This window comes from Lissotriton helveticus, chromosome 9 (assembly GCF_964261635.1).
Source record: "Lissotriton helveticus chromosome 9, aLisHel1.1, whole genome shotgun sequence".
Lineage (NCBI taxonomy): Eukaryota > Metazoa > Chordata > Amphibia > Caudata > Salamandridae > Lissotriton > Lissotriton helveticus.
In genome coordinates this window covers 1002969096-1002990495 of record NC_136070.1, presented here as the reverse complement: position 1 = coordinate 1002990495, position 21400 = coordinate 1002969096, and the positions used below count along the sequence as shown (strand labels likewise).

General features: G+C 42.2%; 1 protein-coding gene across 1 annotated transcript; it reads right to left on the bottom strand.

Annotated features, from left to right (window-relative positions):
* Positions 1 to 2023: 2023 nt before the first annotated feature.
* Positions 2024 to 17200, bottom strand: LOC144783357 (uncharacterized). The gene is made up of 4 exons (XM_078662372.1): positions 17056 to 17200; positions 4783 to 4820; positions 4439 to 4535; positions 2024 to 2485 (listed from the first exon to the last, which is right to left on the bottom strand). The coding sequence occupies exons 1-4, from the start codon at positions 17198 to 17200 to the stop codon at positions 2355 to 2357; spliced, it is 411 nt and encodes a 136-aa protein (XP_078518498.1). The 3' UTR covers positions 2024 to 2354.
* Between the last annotated feature and the right edge of the window lie 4200 nt (positions 17201 to 21400).

Here is a 21400-nt window from a genome sequence, read left to right as displayed (position 1 = left end):
AACATTTTCTTTGCATGACTTGAACTAAAACAGAGTTCATAATACAAGGAGACTCTGACCTTGCGACGTTTTATTTTTAAAGGCCTGTGACCCTGGACACCCCATCATCCACATCTCAGAAAGTAAGAAAAATTTGTGAATAATCATCAAAACTCTTCCTTTATTCACTCACGTTTATGCTGCAGTTGGTGGTATTGACCTACAATGTTCAGAATGATCTTGCTATTCATACACACTAACCACTGAGTGGAACTGACAAGAGCACTGGTAAATGGTGGATGGACTACTGTAATTTTGTGAATGAAAAGCTCATCCACCAATTACAAAGGAAACAGAATCTTGCAGCCAAACTCTGTCTCACTCTATGTAAATGTGAGAATGCAAAACCTTGAAAGATCTCTTCTGTTGCACAATGCAGACTAGTATTATATTCAAAATCCTTTGCACTATGCACATCACCTATGGCAGCAAGCAACTGATCTGCCTTAATATCAGATCAACACATTACATTCCAATTAGAAATCTTTCATAAACAAATATACACTTATTGAGCAATAACTCTTCATACTTCAAATATAAAGAAGCAGGTATTTTGGTTTTCATTGCCCCACATGAACCCCAGGCAAAGGACAGAACCCAACCAGATATTGATCTGAAAACCTCTAAAGAATGCATTCTATCAACAGGCATTCACCTGATTCCTAACATCAATAATTGCGGAGACAGAGTAATTCATTTCAATTCCAACAATGTTTGTGAGTTAAACATTTAGAAAATCTAAACCACAGTATAAAATGTGAAAGGGCTGATTCTAATAATTATGGAACTTTTTAGAGTCACACTCCGATGGATCTTTTTAGCAGCATGAAAGTGTGAAGGAGAAAAAATCATTAAAGCACAGTCAATTTAGAAATGATGACTTTGGATACAAAGGACAATTTCGGAAGGTTATTTAGGTTTATTACAAGGTAAAAATAACTGAACAAAAACACACCTCAATACTAGGTTATAGAAGTATAAAGGAAACAGCATGAAGCCAAATCTGCGTGCCAAATTCAGATGGTGCAACATAGGTAGAACTATTAATTCAAGTAGGGAGAATGCAAAGTATCAAAAAGCAAGAGTCAAAATGTCCTCGCATCGAGGGTTGGTGAACGGAAAGTGTTTACATATATCCCTACTCTATCACTAAGGTGGTATCTCTACTTTAGTGAGCAAGCATTCCTGACTAAGAGGAAAGGTGTCAGTCGTGGAGTATTCCAAAGAAGTCTCACCACTATTGAGATGGGTCAAGCAGCATAAAGCCACTATCGCAAGAGGAAAAGCTTGTTCTGAGATGCTCCCTCCCCAAAGGCGAGGAAGATTTGGGCACTATCCCTAATTCCAACAACCAGTTATCTACAGGTAAAGTTCCCATTGTGTACTTTGCACACGCCTTCCACTGGGTACAGCAATGAGTGTACTTTTCCATGGTGTTCTCCATGTACATCTTTTGCAGCAATTCGTCATTGGTTCTCATGTCTTCTCCCATGTGAAACCAACTTCAGTCCTTTTTCTCCTCCAAGTCATACGAATGTAACTTCTTCTCTCCTTGCCTAACTGCTATAACAAATACATTACTTTGTCTAAAAGAATGCTTCTCCACCTGCAATTCAAAACGCGAGAAAGAACAGCTTATACAGAGCACATGAAATTCAAAACATTAGTCTTAAAGCGAGAATTGGCAGAGGTTGCATTTCAGGCCTACAGCTTTAGTTAAAATAGGAACGTATCACTTAAACATTACGAGTTACATAACTGCCTTTCATTTCAACTGACACATTACCAAATTATAAAGGTATTAATATTAAACACATCTAATATATGAGTAGTACTAAACATGGCAATCTGAAAGATTTAAATAAAACAATGGCAAAAGGCAACAAAATGCTGTTTGTAAACTACATATGAAATGGAATGAAAATGAGAAATGTTGATCCATACGTTTATTAGCACCAAGGAATTAGGGAAGGGTGAACATTTACAGTAGGAAGAACAAACATTTCAAAAACATGGGCAGGATTTTTTTTTTTTAAATAGTGGGCTTCAGCAAACCTACATGCACAAAAGGGCAAGTCTACAAGTAACAGGGACATGTTCCATGGGAGGGGTCGACACACAAAAAGGAGGGATATATAACCAACATTAAACACACAGAAGCAAGCATTTGCCAAAGAGAGCCAAAGCAAAAAATTAAAAGCGATGGGCGGGCTGTAAGCCAACAGAGTAGATACAACATGTCTTGAAGAGCTGCCAAGGCGAGACCTAAAAGGTTGCATAGATGGCAGGGCTGTTGTGTTCTGCCAGTTGGATGGCTAATTGCTTCTGCCTCGGTTTTCATTGTGAAAGTAGGCTGTATCGGCCTGGTTGCAAAACAGCATGTACTGTAGAGGCTGCAATGTTCTGGGGAAGGGAGGGCTAGAACTTGCATCAATGTTGCTCACACCTGTAAGAAACAAAGAGAGAGCGAGAATGGGAGAAAAAAGAGCAAGAGAAAGAGGTTGAAATATAGGTTTTCTTTCCTCACCGCTGCGCTTGTTCTGTGCAAACGGTAAAATCAGTGCACTTGTCGGAATGGACGTGGGTGTAGTCCCCCACTATTCTTAAAGAGGTTACTCCTTTTACCTTAAACAACACTACTGCATGTGTGTGCAACTCAGCCTCAGGATATCTCTACATCCCCCTACCCACTGGTAACATGCCTTTTATATATGAGCGAGGCCTAGTGAGAGGTTATCTTTGAATCTCTTTTCTGGGAAGAAGACTCTGTGTTTTGTTAATGTGAATTCAATATCCTAATCAGTCCTGATACTATTTTTCTTTGACTTTTGCCCTGGGAATATTTGAAGTGCATAAGATGCATTCTCCCAATGAATACCACTAAATCCCTTAGAAATAAACGTACCTCAGACCACCCAACTCCATATAGCACCGTTCACTGATGTCAGGATAAACGAAACAAGCATTTGCAATGCAATAGGTCTTGCATTGTGACTTTGAGCTATTGACTTTGTAAAAGACAATGCCCTTTATTTATGTGTTTTGAAAACCAGGCTATGATTTTGTAATGACACAGACCTAAGCCCATCCAAACCGGTGGGATGGGTCAGACCGTTAAAAGGACATACAATAGATCACCTGACAGCTTGCAGTGTCTAGGCGCGACCTAAAAATAAAAAGCCACTTAGGCTCTGACCCCGGTCACACACATAAGCAGCACTGCAGCTCAGAGCACACACTGTGGCTATTGAGATCAGGAAAACAAAAGATTGGACAGGCAAGTGACCATCCAGAAGGTGCGTGAAGTCTAAAGGTGGGGCAGCACAAGTGCACTTTACCTTCAGAAGCTATCCTCACCTCTCCCATTTACCTGTGGTGCGCTCACTCTAGGGATTCCCTCCCTCCACCAATCACTGCCCTCCTCTCGTTTTCTCTTCTCTGTCATCATCACTGTGACATTCTGTGGTGTATCCCCTCAAAACAAAGGTAAAAAGTAAAGTGCATCTACCTTTTTTTCTTGAAAACTGCAGGTATTAAATATGAGAAATTAAGGAGAAAGGGGCACTCAAGAGGAGGATAGGAGCAGAGAGAGAAGTAGAGACAAGAAGACCTAAAGTCTAACCCATACACAGGTACATTCCATATAATTGCTTTTTAGCTCATCTGTGCAATAACAGAAGGGGTCCACCATGTGCATATCAGTTGTACTCCTTTGCTGTCAGTGACAGAAAGAGAGGTAGAGATAGAGATATAATTATAAGACAAATACTTGTGATGTGACATGTAGCATCAGTTGGTGTAATGCAAGACCCCCCTGCAGAATGTCGTGAGTGCCCCCGAGTCTTCCATATCTTGCGGTTATTGGCCTGGGGCTGAATGGGGCCCTCTGCATGGTTCGGGGGCTTCTTGAAGGTCCCCCCCTCACCCCCCCCCAGCGCCACAAAGGCTGCAGGGACCTGTGTTACGCCCCAAGGATAGACCAGAGAAATAGACATATCTGTGATGTCACTCCCAGATTAAGAGGTAGAGCTAAACTGGAGAGAGAGATATGTTTGCTGCCACCATAAAATGGACTTACTGAGTCACACTAGAGGGAGAGGATATCTGTGCTGTTACAGGGAGCAATGCATGTAGAAATATCATGGAAGGAGCCGGCATCAGCATGTTACTGATGAAGTTTAAATGTTTGTCAGATTGCTGCTGTTGGTTGCTTCTACAGCCAATATGGGGATAGCCGTCTGCCCTGTAGGACTGAGTCTTAGCAACCAGAAATATGAGTGAACTAAGCAAATTTATCATCTCTTCAAGTTCGCAGGTCTTATTTTACTTCACGAAGAAAAATATGAATCGTACTTATCTCTAATTCATTGTGTGTTCATATAGTAAAGTAGATGACTACCTCTTGCTGTTGGAGCCCTTTCTGTAGCTGTCACTTTTCTGTCAGAGACCAGTTTGAAGCTGTCATGTTGCTGTCGGAGACCTCTCTGAAGCCGCCACTTTAAGATAAAGCACATGTTAGGTCATCCCTAAATACAACAAGAAGTCATTGGATATTTTAACCTAATGCAGTACTTTGAGCATGTCTAAAATAACTGCCAATCAATGGAGTACACTCACTACCTGCAGATAGTAGATCTGCTCAGTTATAAACATTGTTCTGTGGAAGTGACTGCACAAAAAAAAGCACAAGATGTGTGCATTGCTTGGAGTTCATTTAGCTGTTGATCACTCTTCTATGGTTACCTGGTACTTGCAGTGGGAAGAGCACAGCGACGTAAATTCTAAAAAAAAAACAAAGCATATCATTAAATGAAATACAAAAGCAATAAAGCCATCACTGGTGTCGGGAGATCTTAGAGAGATGGAGTGATCTCATACCCCTAAACAGATCACATAAGAATAGGAAGTCCCTCAAGTGTGGGGAGATAATATTGACCTGAAGAGATTCTTACATGTGTATCCGAGGTACAAGCCATAAGAGGCCATTTTCTATGAAGAATTGCTTAAGTGATCACACTGAGAAGCAGCTTATGTAGACTGTTCTTATAATCCCAGCTCCATTGCTAGCTATGTTTCTGTAGAACTCTCCAGACAGCTCGAGTGTTCTGTTTCTAATTGTTTCTGCATCATGTCCCACGAGGAGACGATGCATCCAAACCTGTGGAAATGTTCCAGGAAGGCAATGCAGCAGAGTCCCTTGGTGTTCCATTTCAAGGTGAAACATCATCTAACATAGAAAGCCAGTCCCATGTCTCACTGGCGCCCCATGCATCTCACAGTCAAGGATTGCTCTGTGTCATATGGTCTGTCTCACCTGAACTCTTCTCTTTAAATATACATATACTCCTACGTATAGCGAGACAACCTATTATAATGAATTGAAACTAGACCCGATCATGAATTTCTGCTCAACGGGTTCATTGCCAAGCAGTAGTGACATCTCCTGATCCAAGTGCCCAATAGTACCAGACCCCCTACTCAAACACCTCCTTCTGAAGAGGTCTTCTGTTACATTCGCACAGTTCCAGATTCTTATCAAAGTGCTGTTCATCTTCCTCACAGGGCCTTGATAGGCTTGCCCTTGCAGAACAGAAGGTTGGATTGGTCATCCATGTCTTGGAGAACATCAGCAACCATGATCTGCCCAAGTTTGTGTCAAAACCACTGCAGATACTGGAGGTCATCAGAGCAAGCCTGGGGCACTGTGTAAGTTCTGACCGAAAACAATGTCTATATTCTGACTCCATTCTTTGTTTAAGTCCTGATCCTAGACTCTGTTGACATAATAAACCTTTGTACACTCATGAATGGCCAATCAAACCATGTACTGCAAACCTCTGAAGCAGCAGCAATGTTCACCCTTTAAGTCACTGCACTGTGCTGGTGTAGCTCACACTTGTGTGAATCTGGCATTTATCCAGTGATAACTACCCTAGTGCATTGCCCTTCTGAGATATATCTATAGTGCAGGCCATTGTGGGACATTGAGGCTAGAGTAGTGCAGAAAAATGTTGGGTTATAATCAGATTCTTTTCTCAGATTGTCTTGCATGGGAATTCTACAGCCACTGGGCACCGGCCATCCCAACATCTGGACACATGGCTGAAGGAATTCAAGAAGAACAAAGGTATGGTAAGACGATGGCAGAGTAGATGCAAAGATCAGTGGGGGCTTTAACAAGTGTAGAAACTGACACAGGGAGCAGGGTGCAGACACATGACTTTTAAACATAGTACAACCTGGTCAAAGTTTGCATCGAAGGCAGTTATTAGGAGAAGAAATAGTTTAAACTCACAATTACGGGAGATTGATCGATGAGTGTTACCTGCCTCTTCTGTCCTCTCTAGGAATCCCAGGAGTGCCTCCAAAAACAGTCATTGTCAAACTCATCCAAATGCTAAATGATGACATAAAGTGTGTCTCATACATGGATCAATGTGAAAAAAGAGTGCAGCATCTTACCCCCATCTCACACATTCACTGCAGCCAATCAGAAGCATGATTGACATGACCATCACAGTGTTTTATCATCGTCAGCCTTCCTCATCACCCCAGGGGAACCAACATATTCAGGCTACAACTATGCTAGAAAAGACAATGGGAAACATTACAAAGACGCCAGCCCCACTGGTTAACAGAGTCTCTTTGAGGACAAATTTAGATTCTGTCACTTACAGATTTGAGTAGACTTGGAAATAGAATAGAAAAAAACCTAGGAACTTTGCACTGCCTAATGGAAAGAATGACGGTGTTTGCTGTGTATGGAAATATTTTTGCCATGGTAAGGCATGAGGGGGCATATTATCAAGACAGGAGATAAAATTATCGCCGCCTTATCGGCAGAAAACTGCCAGTAAAAGGGCGATAATGGGCTTGATAATATGCTCTATGGAATTCCAATCGAAGCCAATGTCAGATGTGAAGACATCTAACATGGGCTTCGATTGGAATTCCATAGAGCATATTATCAAGCCCATTATCGCCGCTTTATCGGCAGTTTTCTGCCGATAAAGCGGCGATAATTTTATCTCCTGTATTGATTAGATGCACCGATGTTCTTACAACAAAGTACTGCATTGTTATACTGTGCCCCATACATACCTCTCTATCATAAATATTTCTATTGTGAGCTATAAAGTCAGCAGATGCCTGTCAACTCTCACTCCCCATGACTAGGGTTGGTAAGAAGATGTGGGAGCGCTCTCTCAATGAAATGCGTATTGCTTGTTCAGGGGCTATGGTATACTCCAGAAGCAGCACTAATCAACCAAGATGAGACAACAGCTACAGATGGGAGAAAGAGTGGGGCCTGGGTATGTTCGTCTGATCATTTCTCTTCTACTTCACAGTCTGAAAGTGGGCACTTCTGAAAACCACTCCAGAGAGAATTACTTTCAATCAAAGTAATACTTCTATAAAGTTGTATTTATTGTAAAATGTTTGAGAGGCCTACGCAGGTACAGAAATCCATAGCCTCGTTCGAGATGGACCGTGCATGTTTTTCATAATTATTGGTTCATATTTATGTAATTAATATTGATTAATTATATAAATTATTCTGATTTCTTGTAATAGTTCTATTTTTGTTACAGGTGAGCGTTTCTTTACCTTGTGAACCCTTTGTGAATGCATTTTATGAACACTGGAAGGAGAGAGATTTCTTCAGAGCAACATGTAAATTTAGCTTCCTTCTTATCTCTGAAAACAATTTTGTAACATGATGCATCAGAAGCTTGCTTTTCAGCATATTAATATTATACAAGCTTTATTTTCTAACATATTATGTATTTATAGGATTACTAGCAGCACGTCCCGACGTTGTCCGGGTATGAATTGCTGCCAGCCAGTAGAATATTGTTTTGTAGGATTTCGTTTTGATAGCATTTCTTATCTGTGACAGGCTTGTGAAATGCTCCGATTCACAGTGCACTGCTGATGCACTTAAGAGTGCGCATTCAGTAGTGTGTGAACTCGAGTTTCCCTACTTTATTTTTCCTTGCAATATTATATAGCGCGAACTCGACAACATGGCATGAGCACAATTTACATTACAGAAGAACACATTCATTTGTGGTAGGCACGGGGAGACAAAGAAATTTGCCTGGAATCACAGGATGTTGAGCTGATGCCGAGATTCGAACGTAGCTCCCCAGCTCTAAAGTTCGCAATTCTAGAACTTGTGGAGGGAGGTGTGTCTAAAAGTGTATGTCGGTGCTGGCCATCAATGAGAGAGACCTGTGCATTTTTCAAATCGGTGGTGAATAAATATGAGTATGTTGCTGGAGATGTGGGCCGCAGTGCCACCAATGTACTTACCGGGGGAGGGTAAACACCCATTATTCCGCAACTTTCTTTCCGCATACCATCACTCCGCATACTTTCATTACGAAAGTACCATGACTCCGCAATGCCATTATAACTCATGGCATTACATTTTATATGCTTTTACCACGCATACATTTACAACAAAATTCGTTGTAAATGCATGAATGGTAAAAGCATGTTTTTTTATGTTTGGATAAGGTAGGTATGGGTATAGGGGTATATGGTTTTGGGTACTGAGGAATATGTTTTGGGGTGTTTGGGTATTTTAAGGGTTCAGATATAGTTTTGGGTTACGGGTACAGGGGTAGTTTTAGGGTTTAGGGATAGGTATGGGTTTTGGGGTACAGGGGTATTTTTAGGGTTCAGGGCTAGGTTTGGGTTTTGGGGTACAGGGGTATTTTAGGGTTTAGGGGTAGGTTTGGGTTTTGGGGTACAGGGTTATTTTTATGGTTCAGGGCTAGGTTTGGGTTTTGGGGTACAGGGGTACTTTTAGGGTTCAGGGGTAGGTTTGGGGTTTGGGGTACAGGGGTATTTTAAGGGTTCAGGGCTAGGTTTGGGTTTTGGGGTACAGGGGTATTTTTAGGGTACAGGGGTAGGTTTGGGTTTTGAGGTACAGGGGTATTTATAGGGTTCAGGGTTAGGTTTGGGTTTTGGGGTACAGGGGTATTTTCAGGGTTTAGGGATAGGTATGGGTTTTGGGGAACAGGGGTATTTTTAGGGTTCAGGGCTAGGTTTGGGTTTTGGGGTATAGGGGTATTTTTAGGGTTCAGGGCTAGGTTTGGGTTTTGGGGTACAGGGGTATTTTAGGGTTTAGGGGTAGGTTTGGGTTTTTGGGTACAGGGTTATTTTTATGGGTCAGGGCTAGGTTTGGGTTTTGGGGTACAGGGGTACTTTTAGGGTTATGGGGTAGGTTTGGGGTACAGGGGTATTTTAAGGGTTCAGGGCTAGGTTTGTGTTTTGGGGTACAGGGGTATTTTTAGGGTACAGGGGTAGGTTTGGGTTTTGAGGTACAGGGGTATTTATAGGGTTCAGGGTTAGGTTTGGGTTTTGGGATACAGGGGTATTTTCAGGGTTTAGGGATAGGTTTGGGTTTTGGGGTACAGGGTATATTTATAAGGGGTTAAGATGGGTTAGTGTTTAAGGGTGTTAGGGTATTTTAAGGAGTAAGGGTGGGTTATGATTATGGGGTGCAGGGGTATTTAAATAGAGCAGGGTGGACACCCAGAGCTGGAATGTACAGAACCTGGGAAGAAAAAAACAATTAAATATTGGGCACAACCGTCGCTTTTTCTTTTCCGTAATCCCACGCCCCGGACACGACCACGCCCCCAGCACATGCCCACAGCACACGATATGAGACAAGACATGAAGGGCGGATCGTACCACACGCCCCCAGCGTTTGTCACGCCCCCAGCACACGCCCACAGCACAACGCAGACACGCCCACAAGGGACTACTTTGCTGGCACGGTTCTTTTACCTTTTAAATGGATATGGTGGGCGTCTGCATAGCCTATGTCCTTCTGCTGAAACTGCCCTTTCCAACGCTGTATTGGGTGTTGTGATTGGTGCTGTGGTTCCTGAGATTACCCGCCTCAAAGGTTTGGGCTCTCTCTTTATTATATTACTAGCAGCCCATCCCGACGTTGTCCGGGTATGAATTGCTGCTGGCCAGTAGTTTATTGTTTTGTAGGATTTTGTTTTGATAGCATTTCTTATCTGTGACAGGCCTGTGAAACGCTCCGATTCAGAGTGCACTGTTGATGCAATTAAGAGTGCGCGTTCAGTAGTGTGTGAACTCGAGTTTCCCTACTTTATTTTTCCTTGCAATATTATATAGCGCGTACTCGACAACATGGCATGAGAACAATTTACATTACAGAAGAACACATTCATTTGTGGTAGGCACGGGGAGACAAAGCGATTTGCCTGGAATCACAGGATGTTGAGCTGATGCCGAGATTCGAACGTAGCTCCCCAGCTCTAAAGTTCGAAATTCTATAACTTGTGGCGGGAGGTGTGTCTAAAAGTGTATGTCGGTGCTGGCCATCATTGAGAGAGACCTGTGCATTTTTCAAATCGGTGGTAAAAAAATATGAGTATGTTGCTGGAGATGTGGGCCGCCGTGCCACCAATGTACTTACCGGGGAGGGTAAACACCCATTATTCCGCAACTTTCTTTCCGCATACCATCACTCCGCATACTTTCATTACGAAAGTACCATGCCTCCGCAATGCCATTATAACGCATGTCATTATATTTTATATGCTTTTACCACGCATACATTTACAGCGAAATTCGTTGTAAATGCATGAATGGTAAAAGCATGTTTTTTTTTAATGTTTGGATATGGTAAGTATGGGTATGGGGGTATATGTTTTGGGGTACTGAAGTATATGTTTTGGGGTGTTTGGATATTTTAAGGGTTCCGATATAGTTTTGGGTTATGGGGTACAGGGGTAGTTTTAGGTTTAGGGATAGGCATGGGTTTTGGGGTACAGGGGTATTTTTAGGGTTCAGGGCTAGGTTTGGGTTTTGGGGTATATGGGTATTTTTAGGGTTCAGGGGTAGGTTTGGGTTTTGGGGTACAGGGTTATTTTTATGGTTCAGGGCTAGGTTTGGGTTTTGGGGTACAGGGGTATTTTTAGGGTTCAGGAGTAGGTTTGGGTTTTAGGGTACAGGGTTGTTTTAAGGGGTTCAGGGCTAGGTTCGGGTTTTGGGGTACAGGGGTATTTTAGGGTTCAAGGGTAGGTTTGGGTTTTGGGGTACAGGGGTATTTTTAGGGTTCAGGGCTAAGTTTGGGTTTTTGGGTACAGGGGTATTTTTAGGGTTCAGGGGTAGGTATGGGTTTTGAGGTACAGGGGTATTTATAGGGTTCAGGGCTAGGTTTGGGTTTTGGGGTACAGGGGTATTTTTAGGGTATAGGGATAGGTTTGGGTTTTGGGGTACAGGGTATATTTATAGGGTTAAGATGGGTTAGTGTTTAAGGATGTTGGGGTATTTTAAAGAGTAAGGGTGGGTTATGATTATGGGGTGCAGGGGTCTTTAAAGGGAGCAGGGTGGACACCCGGAGCTGGAATGTACAGAACCTGGGAAGAAAAAACAACGAAATATTGGGCACAACGCTTGCTTTTTGTTTTCCGTAATCCTGCGCCCCTCACACGCCCACGTCCCCAGCACACACCCACAGCACACGATATAAGACATGGCATGAAGGGCGGGACGTACCACACGCCCCAGCATTTGTCACGCCCCCAGCACACGCCCATAGCACAACGCAGACACGACCACAAGGGACTACTTTGCTGGCACAGTTCTTTTACCTTTTAAATGTATATGGTGGGCGTCTGCATAGCCTATGTCCTTCTGCTGCAACTGCCCTTTCCAACGCTGTATTGGGTGTTGTGATTGGTGCTGTGGTTCCTGAGATTACCCGCCTCAAAGGTTTGGGCTCTCTCTTCATTATATTAGTATAGATAGTATAGATAAATAAGCAGTTGATTCTTTTTTTTTATAAAAGCCACATGGCGTTATTTTTGTACATCTCAGTTCTGTCTGTCTTTATTAGCACATGATGAAATGGTTTTATCAGGAGTGGTACAATGGTAGCGAATTTCCAGGGGTGTGGGAAAGTGGGGGTGATGTGAGAGTCGATGAGGAGAATGAGGGTTATGCATGTGGGGTCAAGACTTTTGGTGAGAATGCAGTGAGAGCATAGATTTGAGGGTGGCTCCCGAGTGTATGGAGCGCATGGTGTTGGTGGTATTCAGAGGGTTGATGACTGGCAGGCAGGGTGGTATCCAGGATGTTCCTGCCATCAGACAGGAGGATAGTGAGGATGGTGAGATCCGGCTGGGGTGCAAATATGTTAGAGAAGGTGTTGATTTGTTGGTGAATTAGTAGGAGAGCTGGCTGCAGACCTCCTAACAGATGGGGACGGTCATGGAGCTGGCAAAAATTCCTTGTGAGGAGTTGGAGCTGTTTCAAATCAGTTTTGTGAGTGCTAAGCACTTGATAGATCTAAGTCGTTGATGGCAGATCCGAAATGTTGATTTATAAGTATCTCTGCGTGTGTTGTCATGAGTGTGGCATCATCATTGTTTACAGTGGCACTTGTTAGGCAGAGGTCCTCTGTGGACCAGCTGGCCTGTCGCTTTAATCTGAGATGAGAAGGTGATTTTCAGCAGCAGCAGGGAGTCTGCGCAGATGATCCATGTGTTGAATTTCATGATGGCGTGTGGCAGGGCAGTGTGGTGGAGCGGGCATCGAGACTGAAGTTCTGTGGTCCAATTTCACGTGGAGATGCTGGTATGTTTTGTTCAGTGATGGCTGGGAAGGCTGAAGTGGTGTTTTTATCCACATTGACGTCAAAGATGTTGGCGACAACAGGATCGAGGAGGTACCCGGTTGTGTGTATGGACCATCACTCGCTAGGTCAGACATAATATGCTCAGGTTGTGCACAAGGTTGGTCGTGTTGAGGTCAGTGTGGTCATCAAGGTGAAAGTGGAGGTTGTCAAGACGAATGAAGGAGCTGGAGGCAAACACTAGCAAAGCAATGAGGTCTGTGAGAGTTTTGCAGAAAGGAGTTCTTGGTCATGAGGGCAAGTAAATAAAGGCCCCACTAAAGGTTGGTTGCCCTTGAGGTGTTTAGTTTGAATGCTATGAGTTCTAGGCAGTCACTAGTGTTGGCTTACAAAATGGAGCAATTGAGTTTGATGTTTATAGATGATGACGGGTCTACCTCCTAGTTTGCCAATCCTTCATGTGTTTCAATATTGTGGCAGATGCTGGATTAAGCCAGGGCTGGGTGAGGAAGAGTATGCCAAGAGAGAGGTCATGCAGGAGGTCTTAGACTTCTAAGGCATGCGCCTTATTAATAGGAATGTGAAAAAGGGATATGAGTCTGCCACATTATACTGGTCAAAAGAAGAAGAATGGGTTGGAAGCATGGGCATATCTAATCACTTTAGCATGAAATAAAGTGAAAACTGCAGACTATAGGACAGTAAGATGTAAATGTTAGCATGGGGGCGGGGGTGATGAGAGTGCCCTATAATATTTAGAATTTACATTAAAGCCTTTAAGCTAGAGGAACACTTTGCTTGGGGAGCCCTTTTAAGGCCAATGTATCCAAGCATGGGTTAAAGTGCAATTTTCAGCTATGCATTAGCCACTTGGCCTCACTGCTTCCCATTGCCCCTATCTTTGAGACATTGTAGAAACGTACTACTTATGGCACTGTGTCATGTTGTCAGAGATACAATGTTTTATCCTGCTTATTTCTCCTTGCTCTGGGGAGTAACTCTAATAAATAGATCTTGGGTCATATTGGTTCCTTGTCCTGGTCCCTTGCAATATAGTGTCTGCAACCTTATGCCAGTACTGTTGGATTGGCATGCACATCCATATCATATAAAAGAAAATGCTGGATTGGGGCATCTATTAAATTCCTAGCGCTTTGCAAATATCATTGGGCTCGCTTTATCCATTGCTGTTGGAGATAACTACATACTAAAGTTGAACAACTTCAATCTGAAATAGTTAACATTTTCATTGCATGCTTCTTCTAAGTGAATACATGTCCGCACCCGAGCGATTGCCAGTGGCTGAGATTAATTGAAGCATTCCATGGACTCCCTTGGTGTTGTTGCAGTTCATACCCTAAATGTGATGGGTATGCCCAGAATTGAGTCCTGTACTCACCGTGCACTGGAATCAAGCTAAACCTGGTTGATGAGTCCTCATGAGTTGCAGTTCTGAAACAGGTTTACTTAGACGTTTGTCCATAAAACATTCTAAGAAAACACACTTAACAGTTAAAATAAGGGCACAACCATTCCTAGGATGCTTGTATTCCGGTTCAGTAAGGACCTGGCTTGGCAGTTTGGGCTAGACTGTTCCCATAAGGAGCCGTGTCACTGCTGATTTGTATATGGCTGAATCCAAACTGAGTTGTCATGTTGGGCAAATAACAATGTTTTGGGCTGGATGGATTGGGATGCAGCCCGAGCCATTCCCAGTGGCCGAGATTAAGTCAAGCGTTCCATCCATCACCTTGTTGTTGTTACAGTACTGTTGGATTCGCAAGCACATCTATAAAAAACAGATATGCTGAATTGGGGCATCTATTAAATTTGTTGCAAAAATCATTGGGCTCACTCTGCTGGAGGTTAACTACATACTAATATTGAACAACATTAACCTAAAGTAGTTTAGATTTTCATTGCATGAGACTTCTTCTAAGTGGGTGCATATCCTCAATCATATACCAGCAGACATAATCGTATCAGCTCCACATTTAATCCTATGCATTATTATTATCTGGGGGCTGCCTCTCGCCTACGCAGCTTGCATCAATGTAATTGGCATATTCTGCCTCTTAAGAGTAGGACAAAGTTCAGATTCTTTGGACCTATCTGAGATTTCTGCTCCCATGTCATGTGTAGAAAGTGTCCATTTTATGCCTCAGTGTTTTATTAATTCAATAGTGCACTTGCATTTAGTATGATGAAATAGATCGTACATGCTCCTAGAGGTTGAATTTCTGCATCTAACCGTGTTGATATCCATGCATGCCCTCATAAAAAGTGCCGGCTACAGTAGAGGAGTCTGTTTTTTTCCCCTCATTCGCCTCAAACCTCAGCTAACAGAAGATCAGAAGGCTGCCACTGATGCTCAAATTAGAGAAGTAGGCTGTATGGTGATCTCTCTGCCCTTCATCTCCTGCCTACCAGTGGCGTAAGCCGACTTCACTCCAGTTGCTGCCCTTCCGTTGTTGAGGGGAGGGTGGTTAGACTCTCTCCAGAATTTGAAACTGAAGCTGGTAGCTAGACAGGCCAAAGCCCTGCTGAGTTACAGCTCTTCTTCAGCACAGTCTGAGAGTTACACTGAGGCTTAATCATGGGACAAAAAAAAAACTCTAGACCAAAGTCCAGTTTAACAGACTGCTCCAAATGACGCGCTTCTTAGAGTTCTTCAATCGGGCCAGATTATTTTAGAGGTTTTATATACTGAGGATAACCACTCTGATTGCATTGGGGGTGATGACTCGACCCATCTCCTACATATTTCCCGCCTGGCCAGCAAGATGGCAAAAAAATAAAAAGTCTCTATCGGGGCCAGTGATGTCTCTAAATACACCAAAGAACGGTATGTTTCAGGGAAATTCGTATTGTACGTCCCAAGATAGAAGTTAAACAATCTCCAACTTCCCTCTAAAATTTAGAGAGAGATGGACAAGCCCAAAACATATGCACATCCAAGGCGCTTTCTAAATTGCACTTTTTACACCTTGCTGGTGGGTCCTTAGAAATTTTTGAAAGCCTGACCGAGGAAAAGTAGGCTCTATGTGTTGTGAAGTAGTGATTCCTCCTCAGACAAGCTGGCTTCACGACTGAGAAGAGTATGTTATAAGAGGTCTTCCACAAGTCCTCCAGATCTGTCTCCGGGATGACTTCCCCCCATAGCTCCTCGACTAGCTTGAATTCGCCGTCAATAGCCTCTTCAATAGCCCAATAGAAGAAAGAGATCTCCTTCTTGGATACAGGCTTATTAGCCAGATGTTCTTCCAGGGAATCCCCCCAGCCTAACGGATTCCCCAAACACTGGGACCAGCTTAATAACCGTAAATACCTAAACTTTGATATTCCTCCCTCCACTTTATCGCTCAACATGGCCCACGGTAAGAGAGATCCATCAACCACAAGGTCCCTCCATGTTAATAGCCCTGCGGTTTTCAAAGGGACATGTAGCTGATCTTTTAAGCAACTGGGAGTTCCTGGACTATCCCACATTGGGGCTAGCCTTGAATAATACTCAAGACCTGTTAATTTTTTGATCCTAGCCCATATTTGAGCTACGCCACTTAGAACTTTCAGTCTGACTTTTTTGAAAAACTTTTTGTCCCCATACTTAAACAGAAAACCTTCAGATATAAACCCCAGTCGTTCTAGCATAGCTAAAAACATTTTACCTCTCCCTGAAGCATTCTGGAGTATGTTGGCTGAAAAGCCCAAGCATAGTATTGAATATCAGGGAGTGCCAAATCACCTTTCTCCCTTCTACGTCTAAGCTTCCTCCATGATATTCTAACAGCTTTGGAAGCCCAAACTAGAGAATGAATAGATTGCTGGAATTTATCTATTAATGATTTCTCAAAATTCAACGGAATGGTGGTAAATATAAACGTTACCTTTGGCAAAATTGTCATTTTTATTAGATTTACTCTACCCAAGATAGATAATGAGAGGTGAACCCAAGATTTCATGAGTTCTTGACCCTCTTTCAAGATATTAACTAGATTGACTTTTGCAATTTTATCTATTTCTGGAACAATCTTGATCCCCAGGTAACGCAGTTCTTTTTTGGTTTGGTATCGGCATCCCAACAGATTCCATGACATAAGCCCGGTTTTATCGGCATTAACATCATAACCGGAAACTCGGCCAAAATCTCTCGCTAGTTCAAGCACCCGTGGAAAAGAGCTTTCCAGGTCCAACAAAAGAATAAGAATATCGTCAGCATACAGGGCCACCTTCCTCTCCCATGAGCCGCTCTTAAAAGATGTAATAGCTAGCTCTTCCCTAAGACGCTGGGCAAACGGCTCTATATATATAAGTCAAAAAGAAGTGGGGAGAGGGGGCAGCCCTGTCTGGTTCCCTTTTGATTTTAAATGGTCTAGTCGTTCTACCATTCACCACCAAACTAGCTGAGGGCTCATTATAGACACGGCAGATGGTCCGGCAGAAATTTGGCCCTAAGTTCAGCTTCTCCAGTACCGCTATAAGGTGTTTCCAGTTCACCCTTTCAAATGCTTTAGTTGCATCCAATGTCATAGCCGCCAGGGGGAGAGAAAAAGTGGACGCAAAATCTATTGCACCATTAAAATCATAAGTCAAATCAGACAAATTCCTACCTTTTACAAAGCCCTTTTGATCCGTATGTAAAAGCTCACCTGCCACCCCTCCTGGTCTGTCCGCCAATATCTTAGAGAACACCTTGTAATCTGAGTTCAACAAGGATATCGGCCTATATGACCCGCATTTTGTAGGAGGTTTGCCTGGTTTTAAAATTAGGGTAATATTTGATTCCCCCCATGTGATAGGTGGTTGGGCTCCCTCTATCAAAATTTTATTAAACATCTCAACCATGAAGGGGATAATTATATCATCCAATTTCTTGTAAACTTCCGCAGGAAGGCCATCCGGCCCTGCAGCCTTACCCTTTTTACAATCTAAAAGACTTCATGATGCGTTATTTCTGCCTCCAGGCTTTCCCGATGAGTTATAGAAAGAGAAGGTAGCTGAATTGGAAGCAGCCAATCTTGTATGGATAGACTGTCAAAATCACTATCGACCTTATATAATTCCTCAAAGTAAGCATGTAAGATTTCTCCCATCTCCTCCTCCTGGCTTATTATTGAGTTAGTATGTACATCTTCTATTTCTTTGATGTGATTTCTGACTCTGTCTGATTTGGCCTTCCAGGCGAGTAGCCTGCTGGCCCCCTCGCCATATTCAAAGTGGGCAAGCTTGCTTGCTTCCCACCTACTGGAAATTCTTGTTTGAATTATATTTTCCAAAGAGGCCTTTAATAGATCTAATTCTACCCCTAAGGTTTCTCTTAATTCTTGCTCTTCATCGGTTGAGCTATTCTCCAGCACCTTCATTTGGCGCTCTACAGATGCAATTTCCTGTCTGTACTGTCTGTTCTTGTAAACAGTTTTATTCATAATCAACCCCCTTAAAAAGGATTTCAGGGTGTCCCATACAATCATAATGTCTGTTGATCCTATATTAATTTCCAAAAAGGTTTTAACCTCCTGGATCAAATGACCAGTTACAGTCTCATCTAAGAGGAGTGAATGGTCGAAGGCCCAAACGCTCTGCTGTTCACCACCTACTAAATCCAGGTCAATCCATACTGCTGCATGGTCCGACAAATGGGGGGTTAAAGTTAAATATCCGATGTTTTTTGTATTACTCCTCAGATCATTGCTAATCAGTATGTAATCTATTCGTGATTTATGTCTGAATTTTTTATTGTAAAAAGATACTTCTAATTGTGTACCAGATCGCTCCCTCCATATATCACAAATAGCATGTTGTTTCATCATTGCTTTGAAAAATCCCCTGGATTTAGAAGAAACTATAGCTCTGCTTTTTGATGACTTATCCAATTTTGGATTCAAATCTATATTAAAATCCGATGCCAAAATAATTGTATCAGGGAATTCTAAAAGATTCAAAAAAATGGTCTTTAAGAATGAAGGATCGTCCTGATTGGGGCCATGATAACTCACAATTGTGATAGGGATGTTTTCTACAAAAATCTTAGTTATCACCCATCTGCCGCTTGAATCTGTTCTTACTTCTTGTAGTGTAGCATTTACTTGTTTTTTTACTAAAATAGCTACACCCCTTACATTGGCAGTCTGACATGTACAGGCACAATGTTCCACCCACCTGAGCTTCCTACAGATATCATTCATCTCTTCTCTCAACAGGTGGATTTCTTGTAAAATAATTACCTGAGCAGGTGAACATTACACAAAAGTGCATTATACTACATTTATTTACGAATAATATAGTGATTTACTCTCAACCGTACTACTAAATTACTTGTGCGGTGATCTCCATTTATTAGCGTGCAGTGTCAATAGCCTGGGATGGCTTATACCTTTCCAGGTTGCACTTTGCCTGAAAAACGGATCAGGGACTTTGTGTTCCAGGGGATCTCACTAGGAGAATGAAAAAGCTGTGGGACTCCCAAATCTAAAAAATATTTTCTAATATATGCTAGCCAAGCGATATTGTTGCTATGTTCTAAATTAATGCAATCTGCTAGTACCTGAGCGGACGAATCTCTTAAATACTGTAGGATTTTCTCCCTCCTGTTTTTAACCCGTAGGCCATTCACATTCCAGGACAGACAGTGCAATGTTTTCATAGCGGATGGAAACCTTGGAATTTACCCCAGCCTACAGTACACCGGTACCAAACCAAAAACATCAAATCATGAACTTCAGCTAAAGAAAGAGGCGAATTACTTTAATTAGCCCAATTAAAATTTGCATTCAGCATAATTCCTAAATAATAAATCTGCGGGAGCACATGTTTCTAGGGCCAAGCGTTCATAATAAATAATTTTTGTGATTGACCCTTAGTTTCAAATCTAACATGAAATCATTAAATGTATCCAGCAAGTGATGATGCTCATTGCTGTGCGCAATGGCAGCACAGCGTCATTATCATAAATTAATACGAAAATGGACTGATCCCCTACCCTAGGCAAATCCTTGCCATTATGCTGTAAAATTAGATTGAGTGAACTAATATACAAATTAAAAGGGGCTTAAACACCTCCTGCCTAACTCATTTATCAACTTTGAATGTGGGTTTACATTCCCCGTCATGGCCAATACGTACCTGAGCTATAGTGTCCCAATGTAAGCGCTTAAGAAGTTCAACGAGGCTCTCATCTACCCCGGCCTGACTCATTTATTTCTTTATTTTATTTGCAAAGTTTTACTCATAAGTTCCCACAACTGGCCCTTGTCCACAAGGTCGAATTTACTGGACAAGGCCATGAAGGCAAGCCTCCTATTCCCTGACAACGGTTCCTTTCAATGTACAGAAATGACATCTCGGCCGCCGGTGAACTCTAAATTCAGCGGGCCGTAGTCCATCAGGATGGCGGAGGTAATGTCCTAGGCTACCCTGATGGTCTGTACTCTACCTGTCAAAGTTGAAATCAGGCACTTAATCAGCCTGTAAGTAAAAAAAATAATAAAAAAGAGTGTGGAAAGTAGTCTGGTTCTCTTGTAAAGCTCTGTAATGCTAGGGTGATCTGATCTCCAAAAGAAAACAAGCATTTACAATGCAATAGGTCCCGCGTTAATGCAAGTTTAAGCTATTGGCATTGTAAATGACAATGGCTTTTATTTATGTTTTAAAAACAAAAACAAAAATAAAAAGCTTTGTTATTTGCAACATCAATAGCTCAAACTCGCATAAATGCAAGACCTATTGCATTGCAAATGCTTGTTAGATTCGTGAGTAGAAACTCTCTCTTTCGGCCCGAGTTGGAAATTAGTTAAATAAACAAGCGCAGCCACTAAAGTGAAAGCAGACCGCACAGCAAATACAAAAATAAATAGAGCTTACTGACTTATGAAGGAGACTATGTAACACCACAAGTAAATGATCCAGTCCTCATGGAAGGTAACAAATGGCGACAGGGCGGTAACAAGGAGGGACTAACAAACCTCATTATCAATTGGAACCCAACATTTACCAAGGACAATGACACCAGCCATTCATAAATATGGGCGTAGAGAAGGCAAGGTTTCCATAGCATACTCGACTACTGCATACCTCGAAGAGCGAGTGTTGCATGCGTGCTGCCGCTAGGCTCGACCTATGCACCTGACAGGCGATTGACATAGACCTTGCACTAAATGCTGCCCCGTACATGAACTATAAGTATTGCACTGACACACCCAAGGACTATGAGGCAGTCTATATGTAACATAAATACAAAAAGATTGGGGTTTTGGAGATTTTGCCTTTTGAGCCATTGCTGAAAACTTTGTATGTCCGAAATAAAACATTATAGAGCCGAAGTAAGTAGTTCATTAGTTTGGTTTTCTTTGCATTCTGTCACTTGTAATCATGCAGTTTATAAAGATGAAAACAGAAGTACAAGTACCAGAAAGCAAAGTGTAAAATAAGGACTGGGTACGCATCAATGTGCGCCTGCGAGGGAGAGGAGGAGAATGAGGCAGAGAGATGCAAATTGATTAATGAAAATAATAACGTTTCTACAATGTGGAGTTAAAAAAACATGAATATTGCATTGTTTAAAATGTAATGTAGCATTAAAATAGTCCCCTTTTCTGATACATGTCATACGAAAATAGTGCAACATCATGTTTTCATTAAATAAACCCCCTCCCTCCGACATGCTGTGATGACGCTGACAGGGAGTCTGATAAACCTTAGCTCAGGGTGTCCACTGCTCTTTAGATCCTGCCG